Source organism: Oncorhynchus masou, chromosome 28, assembly GCF_036934945.1.
Source record: "Oncorhynchus masou masou isolate Uvic2021 chromosome 28, UVic_Omas_1.1, whole genome shotgun sequence".
In the NCBI taxonomy this organism is placed as follows: domain Eukaryota; kingdom Metazoa; phylum Chordata; class Actinopteri; order Salmoniformes; family Salmonidae; genus Oncorhynchus; species Oncorhynchus masou.
The window spans coordinates 3421565-3431550 of record NC_088239.1 but is presented as its reverse complement, the minus strand read 5'-3'; the positions used below and the strand labels follow the sequence as shown (position 1 = coordinate 3431550).

Below are 9986 nucleotides of genomic sequence, written 5' to 3'. Positions count from 1 at the left end.
TATTCTCCTTTCCTTTTCCCGGTATTTCTGTACATTGATGTGGCTCTCTGCAAAAATAACAGCATGTTTTGGAACTACTGAACATAACACGCCAATGTAAAATGGGATTTTTGGATATAAATATGCACTTTATAGAACAGAACATACATGTATTGTGTAACATGAAGTCCTATGAGTGTCATCTGATGAAGATCATCAAAGGTTAGTGATGAATTTTATCTCCATTTGTGCTTCTTGTGACTCCTCTCTTTGGCTGGAAAAATGGCTGTGTATTTCTGTGACTTGGTGGTGACCTAACATAATTGTTTGTGGAGCTTTCGATGTAAAGCCTTTTTGACATCAGACACTGTGACTGGATTAATGAGAATTGTATCTTTGAAATGGTGCCTAATACTTGTAGGTTTGAGAAATTTGATTTATGAGATTTGTTGATTTGTATTTGGCGCACTGCAATTTCATTGGCTGTTAGCGGAACCCCGCTGGCAGAACCCCATTCCCAGACAGGTTAACTAGCCTCTCAAAGCACTTCATAATGACAGAAGTAAATGCTACGGGGCGATAGTCATTTAGTTCAGTTACAATGGGAGACATCTTGAAGCAAGTGGGGACAGCAGACTGGGATAGGAAGAGATTGACTATGTCCGTAAACACTACAGCCAGCAGGTCTGCAAATGCTCTGAGGATGCGGATAGGGATGCCGTCTGTGCCGGCAGCCTTGGAAGGGTTAACACGTTTAAATGTCTTACTCACATCATACATGGAGAATGAGAGCCCACAGTCCTTGGGGGCGGGCCACTTCGGTGGCACTGTGTTATCCTCAAAGCGTGTGAGGGAGGTTTTTAGCTTGTCCGGGAGCAAGATGTCGGTGTCTGCGACTTGGCTGGTTTTCAATTTGTAATCTGTGATTGTCCGTAGACCCTGCAACATACTTCTTGTGTCTTAGCCTTTGAATTGCGTCTCCACCTTGTCTCTGTACTGACGTTTTGCCTGTTTTGATTGGCTTACAGAGGGATTAACTACACTGACTGTATTCGACCATATTTCCAATCACATTGCCGTGGTTAAATGCAGTGGTTTGCGCTTTCAGTTTTGCAGTAATGCTGCCATCTCCCCACGGTTTCTGGTTTGGGTAGGTTTTAATAGTCAGTGGGAACAACATCCCCTTTACACTTCCTGATGAACTCAGTCACCTTGTCCATGTATACGTCAATGCCAGCATTGAATAGTCCTGAGCACAGGTACTTCCTGTTTGAGTTTCTGCCTATATGAAGATATGAGCAAAATGGAGACATGATCTGATTTACCGACGGGTGGGTGGGGGAGGGCCTTGTAGGTATTGCGGAAGTTGAAGTAGCAATAGTTGAGTATTTTCCCTAAGAGAGTACTACAGTCAATGTGTTGATAGAACTTCGGTAGTGTTCTCCTCAAAATTGATGTTAAAATCCCCAGCTACAATAAATGCTGCCTCAGCATATGTGGTTTCCAGTTTATTCAAAGCCCAGTGTAGTTCCTTGAGGGTTGCCATTGTATCGGCTTGAGAAGGAATATACATGGCTGTGACTATAACCGAAGCAAAGTCTCTTGGCAGGTAATACGGTCGGCATTTGATTGTGAGGTATTCTAGGTCAGGTTAACAAAAGGACTTGAGTTTCTGCACGTTATCGCAATCACACCATGAGTAGTTAATCATGAAGCATACACCACCTGCCCTTCTTCTTCCCGGAGATTTATTTTTTCCTGCCTGCTCAATGAACTGAGAACCCAGCTGTCTTTATGGATGGGGACAGTATATCCACAGAGAGCCATGATTCTGTGAAACAGAGTGTTAGTCCCTGATCTTTCTCTGGAAAGAGATCTAAAAGCAGAGCTACCATGTCTGTGGGCGCCATCTTTAATCTGTTGTGAATGTATTGTAATGTTTTTAAATTGTAGAACTGCTGTATCAGCCACTCCTTTTGCCCCATCTCTTTCAACCATAGTTTTTCAATTGCTCATCAAGTCTTTTAAATGTTCTGTCAATTTCTTAAAAGGTGCATGTTTATCAATAATTGCATAATAATAAATTCATCAAGTTTAGCGTCTGGATGCTCCTTATTTATCACATCAGACCAACATTTTTTTTAAAGATCATCCACATAAATAGAAAATTATTTTAGAGGCATTGAAGGAAATCTGCACTCACAGGGCCCCTGAGCCTGCAGGGAGGTGACTTGAATAGGTATGTGACTGAAGCAGTATGATGGTTTTATTTGTATGTATCAAAAAAAGTGACATTTTTGTCTTTTGAATTTAGGTTTTTCCCCCTTTCGTATATTGGATATTTTTTTCTATAGTTTACAACCCATACAGTAGGTGGCGGCCTGCATCTTTAATAATTGTTTGCGGACGTCAATAATACCATTGAAGAAGCAGAAGACGGTGATATCAGAGATATTAGAAAAGGAAGAGAAAAGAATAACAGCAAGCTTTAATAGATTAGCAAAAATGTTAAATTAAACGTATGAGTCAAAATATCCCTGACTATTTTCCTCGAAAGTACATGTCACGAATTCAAAGCTATAAGATATTACAGAAAACACGTTCATTATCTCACAACTTGGAAAATATTTGTAACGTTGTACTTCTTGATGACGTAATTCATGTTTTTTTTTTAGCTGACACCCATTCGCTCATTGAAGGAGTGAATGCCCTGTCCCGGAATGCACCGCGTATCTTGACGCATGGGCAAGTGGGTAATGTGTTTTAGTAGAATGTAATGCAGTTTCCGGGACTACAGAGGCAGTGTTTGAAGTTAACGCGGGCAATTATTTTTTTGTGTGTCAACAACGTCTTCGGCCTTGTAAACATAGATATATATTTTTCACGAAATAAGGATACGGGTATATGTTAACTTGATGGCAAGTTTAGTTTCAGCGTGCAAATAAAACTCATTTTTCACGAACTGGGAGAAATGGCGGTCGGGCTGTACTATGCTAGCTAGACCGATTTATTATCACGCTAACGGGCTAAATACATTTGTCTACACGGACAGAAATGGACTCCAAATACCCAAATCTGGTAGCTATTTATTTTCGCTAAGTAATGACATGCTACGTTTGGCTATCAAACTAACATTACAGACAAAAATGGCCATATGCACTGAAAAAATAGCTAACTTAAATGACTTTAGGTAGCTAACTTGCTAACAACGTTAACTATCCCAGCTGATAATCACGACTACAAAATGTCTATCTCTCCACAGACGAGACCTCAGAAGAAGCGCCGGTACTTCTCCATTAAAACGAGGTAAGAGACTATTCTAGTTAACTCGGTATAGAGAAATGGTAATGGCGTATGTGTGTAGGTATTAACTCTGCCTTGGTTCGTTCGTTGGACAAAGCCTATGAGGAAAATAAACGTGTTTTTGTAAAAACGCCGAAAATAAGGTCTGTCAAGTTGTTACGTTTGGTTCTATGATAATTTTAAATCAGCTAACGTAACTTTGAGTTTATAACTTATGTAATAATTAAACAAATCAAAGGTAATGTTGACTGTGCGATCATAGCAGTCAGAATAACACGTATAAAATGTCCTAAATTTGTGTTAATTTGGAGGCGAAAGAAACACACCTGTTTAGGGGAGGTGATGGCTAGCGGAGTACACTACTTGAAAAAGGAGAACTGCACACTAGGAGCTCAGATGCAATAATTGAATAACCTAATAACCAACGTTTTGACAGACAAGCTGTCTTCATCAGGGTATGATGACAAACACTGCCCATCACTAGTTTTATAGTGTCAAAACACACAAGTGTCTTATCATGGGGGGATGTGGCCTGATATCATTGGTTAATTCTCAGATATAAAAAGAACATACACATGAATGGATAGCATACGATAATAGATAAAATTTGGATACATAGGTCTGCAAACATTTACAATGAATAGCAAAATCACAATAATCACAAGAATGGCTTCAGGTCAAAGTCTACATTGAGACCGACTTGAGCAAGGGTCTTTTAAATTAAAGATCCAGACAGCCTCTTGTTTTAATAATAAATTGTCGAGGTCAACCCCCTCTCCTAGGGAGGGTGACATGTTCGATGCTGATATAACGTAGGGACGAAATCGAGTGGTTCGCTTCCAAAAAGTGGGCCGCAACTAAATCGTGTTTTTGCACCAAATGGTGCATCCCTTGATGTTATGCAAAGAGGCACTGAATTTGAAGGTAGGCCTTGAAATACATCCACAGGAACACCTCCAGTTGACTCAAATAATGTCAATTAGCCTATCAGAAGCTTCTAAAGCCATGACATCATTTTCTGGAGTTTTCCAATGTGTTTAAAGGCACAGTCAACTATATGTTAACTTCTGACCCACCGGAATTGTGATACTGTGAATTATAAGTGAAATAATCTGTCTGTAAACAATTGTTGGAAAAGTTACTTGTGTCATGCACAAAGTAGATGTCCTAACTGACTTTCCAAAACTATAGTTTGTTATTAACAAGAAATGTGTGGAATGGTTGAACAATGAGTTTTAATGACTCCTACCTAAGTGTATTTAAACTTCTGACTTCAACTGTACATCCACAGAGCGATTAACAAATTTGTTTGTCAAATTAACAAGTTGTCTTGAAGTTATATAACAACATTCCTTCTTTGTTTTGTATTATTTATTCCAAATGTGGCATGATTCCATTATTTGTATCACTTTCCTAGGGACTTTAACTTTGAAGGTGAACTGCAAATTCCACTATTTTGGCTCATCCTTATTTTGGCTAGCTTCACATAAGCCTAGCTAGTCTAGCTAGCTTTTAGAATCTAAGCGTGAAATACTTACTCTCGTCTCTAACATGTAGGCTCAGCAGTCCAGAACAGTCCTATTACAAGTCAGTGTTGAACAAAAATAATGTCTTTATTTACTTTACTATGTACACAGAGTACCAGTACAGAGTCAATGTTACAGGGGTATGTGTTATTTGAGGTAGATACAATACAAATTAAAAGTTTGGACACACCTACTCATTCAAGGGATTTTCTTTCTTTTTACTATTTTCTACATTGTAGAATAATAGTGAAGACATCAATACTATCAAATTACACATATGGAATCATGTAGTAACCAAAAAAAGTGTTAAACAAATCAAAATATAGCAAAATTAGCCACCCTTTGCCTTGACAGCTTTGCACATGCTTGGCATTCTCTCAACCAGCTTCACCTGTAATGCTTTTCCAACAGTCTTGAAGGAGTTCCCACATATGCTGAGCACTTGTTGACTGCTTTTCCTTCACTTTGCGGTCCAACTCATCCCAAACCATCTCATTTGGGTTGAGGTCAGGTTATTGTGGAGTCCAGGTCATCTGATGCAGCACTCAATCACTCTCCTTCTTGGTCAAGTAGCCCTTACACAGCCTGGAGGTGTGTTGGGTCACTGTCCTGTTGAAAAAACAAATGATACTCCCACTAAGTGTGAACCAGATGTGATGGTGTATTGTTGCAGAATGCTGTGGTAGCCAGCTGATTAAGTGCCTTGAATTCTAAATAAATCACTGACAGTGTCACCAGCAAAGCACCATCACACCTCCTCCATGTGTCATGGTAGGAACTACGTGCGGAGATCATCCGTTCACCTACACTACTTCTCACAAAGACATGGCGGTTGGAACCAAAAGTCTCCAATTTAGACTCCACCGGTCTTAATGTCCAATGCTTGTGTTTCTTGGACCAAGTCTCTTCTTCTTATTGGTGTCCTTTAGTAGTGGTTTGCAGCAATTCGACCATGAAGGCCTGATTCTCTTCTGAACAGTTGATGTTGAGATGCCTGTTACTTGAACTCTGAAGCATTTTATTTGGGCTGCAATTTCTGAGGCTGGTATCTCTGCAGTAGAGTTAACTCTGGGTCTTCCTTTTCTGTGGCGGTCCTCATGAGAGCCAGTTTATTCATCAGCTCTTGATGTTGATTTGTGACTGGACTTGAAGACATTTTTTGGATTGACTGACCTTCATGTTTTAGTAATGATAGACTGTCTTTTCTCTTTGCTTATTTTAGCTGTTCTTGCCATTAATATGGACTTGTCTTTTACCAAATAGCGCTACCTTCTGTTTATCACCCCTACCTTCTGTTTACCACCCCTACCTTGTCACCCCACAAATGTTTGGCTCAAAAATATTAAGAAGGAAAGAAATTCCACAAATGAACTTTTAACACGGCACTCCTTTTGGTTGAAATGCATTCCCGGTGACAACCTCATGAAGTTGGTTGAGAGAATGCCAAGTGTGCAAAGCTGTCATCAAGGCAAACTTGAAGACTTGAAGAATCTCAAATATAAAATATCATATTTTTTGTTTAACACATTTTTGATTGCTACATGATTCCATATGTGTTACTTCATAGTTTTGATGTCTTTACTATTATTCTACAGTGTGAAAAATCGTACAAATAAAGAAAAACCCTTGAATGCGTAGGTGTCAACTTTTAACTGGTACTGTGTGTACATATAACTAGGAATACATGTGTAGATGTGATGAGACAAAATACTCAGTGCAAAAGGGGGTCAAAGAAGATTGCTAAATAGCTAACTATTTAGCAGTCTTATGGTTTGGGGTAGAAAGTGTTCAGGATCCTGTTGGTTCCAGATTTAGTGCATCGGTGTCGCTTGCCGTGTTTTGACAGAAAGAGTCTGACTCAGGTGGCTGGAGTCTTTGACAATTTTTAGAGCCTTCTTTTGAAGTTCTGGATGGCCGTGAGCTCAGCCCCGGTGATGTACTGGGCCGTACACACTATGCTTGGGTGGTATGCTCTATACCAGGGTATTTGGAAAAAGCCACCAGATGGTTTTTCAATACCGTTAAATTGAATGTATCTAAGAAATAGTTTTGTAGGTATTTTCTTAAAATGAAGCTAAGGTTTGTTACACAACTTGACAACACTGCCAGGACACTGACGACTTCCCAATAGTCTGTCACTTTGTCGTCTGTGATAAAGATAACAGTCGTGTCATCAGCAACCTTAATGATGATATTGGAGTTGTGCTCGGCCATGCAGTCGTGGGAGAACAGGGAGTACAAGAGGGGACTAAGCACGCACCCCTGATGGACCCCCATGTTGAGGGTCCGCGTGTTGCCTACCCACACCACCTGGGGGTGGCCTATCAGGAAGTCCAGGATCCAGTTGCAGGGGGAGGTGTTCGGTCTCCAGGTTTCTAAGTTTAGTGATGAGCTTGGAGGGAAATATGGTGTTGAACGCTAAGCTCTAGTCAATGAATAGCGTTCTCATGTAGGTGTTCCTTTTGGGCAGGTGGGGAAAGGGCAGTGTGGAGTGCAATAGAGATCGCATCATTTGTGGATCTTTTGGAGTAGTATGCAAATTCGAGTGGATCTAGGGTTTCTGGGATTAAGGTGTTGATGTTAGCAATGACCAACCTTTCAAAGCATTTCATGGCTACAGATGTGAGTGCTACTTGGCGGTTAGTCATTTAGACAGGTTACCTTGGCGTTCTTGGGCACAAGGACGGTGGTGTTCTTGAGGTATTACAGACTTGGTCAGGGAGAAGTTGAAAATGTCAGTTAACTTCTCTTGGGTAGGGGGCAGCATTCGGAATTTTGGATGAAAAGCATGCCCAAATTAAACGGCCTGCTACTCAGGCCCAGAAGATATACATATAACTGGTAGATTTGGATGGAAACTTTAGAGTGTTTTCTAAAACTGTTAAAATAGTGTCTGTGAGTATAACAGAACTGATTTAGCAGGCGAAGTCCTGAATGGATTTTTCTCAGGTTGTTTTTTCTAGTTTTCTATTCAATGCCACTACAGTATCCATTGACTTAGGACTCAAATTGCAGTTCCTATGCCTTCCACTAGATGTCATCAGTCTCTAGCAATGGTTTCTGGCTTGTATTCTTATAAATGAGGGAGTAAGACCAGTCAGAATGAGTGGACCCTGACGTGTCACAGAGCGCAATGCGCAGTCCTGAGAATTCATTTCTTGTTTACCTTTTATATTGACGACATTATTGTCCAGTTGAAATATTATAGATCATTAAGGCTAAAAACAACCTGAGGATTGAATATAAACATCGTTTGACATGTTTCTATGAACTTTACGGATACAATTTTGATTTTTTTGTCTGCCTGTTTTGACTGCGTTTGAGCCTGTGGATTACTGAAGAAAACGCAAACAAAACTGAGGTTTTTGGATATAAAGAGACTTTATCGAACAAAAGGAACATTTATTGAGTAAATGAATGTCTTCTGAGTGCCACCATATGAAGATCATCAAAGGTAAGGGATTAATTGTATCTCTATTTCTGACTTGTGTAACCCTTCTACTTGGCTGCTTACTGTTTGTAATTATTTGTCTGCTGGGCTATGTTCTCAAATAATCGTAAGGTATGCTTTCGCCGTAAATAATTTATTAAATCTGACACCGTGGTTGGATTCACAAGAAGTTAATCTTTAAACCTATGTAAAATGTTTTGTTTTCTGAATTTTTGTAAGGAGTATTTCTGTATTTGAATTTGGCGCTCTGCAATCTCACTGGATGTTGGCCAGGTGGGACACTAGTGTCCCACATACCCTAGAGAGGTTAAGACACTTGCCAGCTAGTCAACACATGCTCTGAATACGTGTCCTGGTAATCGTTCTGAATGATAACATGTTTAAAGGTCTTTATTACATTGGCTACGAGATCAAACAGCAGCCCGAAACAGCTGGTGCTGTCATGCATGGTTTAGTGTTGCTTGCCTCGACGCAAGCATAGTAGTCATTTATCTCATCTGGTTGACCTGCATCACTGGACGGCTCGCGGCTGGGTTTCCCTTTGTAATCCATGATAGTTTGCAAGCCCTGTCACAAGAGGTTGTAGCGAGACTTCTTGTAAGTGTCCGGATTAGTGTCCCGCTCCTTGAAAGCGGAAGCTCTTGCCTTTAGATCAGTGAGGATGTTGCCTGTAATCCATGGCTTCTGGTAAGGATATGTACGTAAGGTCACTGTGGGGACCACGTCGTCGATGCACTTATTAATGAAGCCGTTGACTGGTGTCGTAAAACTCCTCAATGTTATCGGATGAATCGTTGAACATATACCAGTCTGTACTTGCAAAACAGTCCTGTATCTTAGCATCCGCTTCATTGGACCACTTCCTTATTGAGCGGGTCACTTGCACTTCCTGTTTGAGTTTTTGCTTGTAAGCAGGAATCGGGAGGATAGTTATTGTCCGATTTGCCAAAGGGAGCGCGAGGGAGGGTCTTGTATGCGTTTCTGTGTGTGGAGTAAAGGTGATTGAGTTTTGTTGCCCCTAGTTTCACAGGCGACATCCTGGTAATTATGAGTTAAAACAGATTTGTTTCCCTGCATTAAAATCACAGGCCACCGTCTCAGGATTTGCATGTTGTTTGGTTCTGGCCTTATTCAGCTCATTGAGTGCGGTCTGGTGGTAAATACAGCTATGTATGTTCTGCAGCTTGTCATGAGGTATTCTTACTCTGGTGAGGAAAAACTTGAGACTTTCTAAACATTAGAGCTCATACTCCAGCTGCTATTAAAGGAACATTCCACCCATAAATTATCTTTTGGAATTTGTTTCATTAGGCAATTGTTGACATCGTCCCAAAATGTTTTGCTTGAAAGTAATTTTCAAGATATTTAACTTTCAAAATACAGATATCATCACCGTATGATGTATTTTGCATTCTATGATTCAAAATGCATCATATGATTGTGCATCAAAAGACACACCCCTCCTCCCTTAGTCTTACCAGAGTCTGGTCGAGACGATGCGTTTAAAAACAAGAAAGATGTATATTATCCATGTCCTTGTTCAGCCACGACTCGGAGAAATAGAATATTACAGTTCTTCAGGTCCTGCAGACAGAATAGTCTCGAGCGGAGCTCGTCCAGTTTCTCTAGTGATTGTACGTTTGTCAATCGAAAGAAGGATCGAGGCAATTTATTTGCTCACCAACATAGTCTCGCCGGAATCCTTGCTCATTTGCCTCTTGTGCCAT

The 9986-nt window shown here is 40.4% G+C and overlaps 1 protein-coding gene across 1 annotated transcript in view; it reads left to right on the top strand.

Annotated features, from left to right (window-relative positions):
• The first annotated feature begins 2515 nt into the window (after window positions 1-2515).
• The window catches only part of si:ch211-161h7.4 (serine/arginine repetitive matrix protein 2), a 66456-nt gene continuing 58985 nt past the window's right edge, over window positions 2516-9986 (top strand). Inside the window, exons 1-2 of the mRNA XM_064941135.1 lie at window positions 2516-3057; window positions 3242-3285. Of these exons, the coding sequence (XP_064797207.1) occupies window positions 3034-3057; window positions 3242-3285 (68 nt within the window). The 5' untranslated portion in view covers window positions 2516-3033. The remainder of the gene's footprint in view (window positions 3058-3241; window positions 3286-9986) is intronic.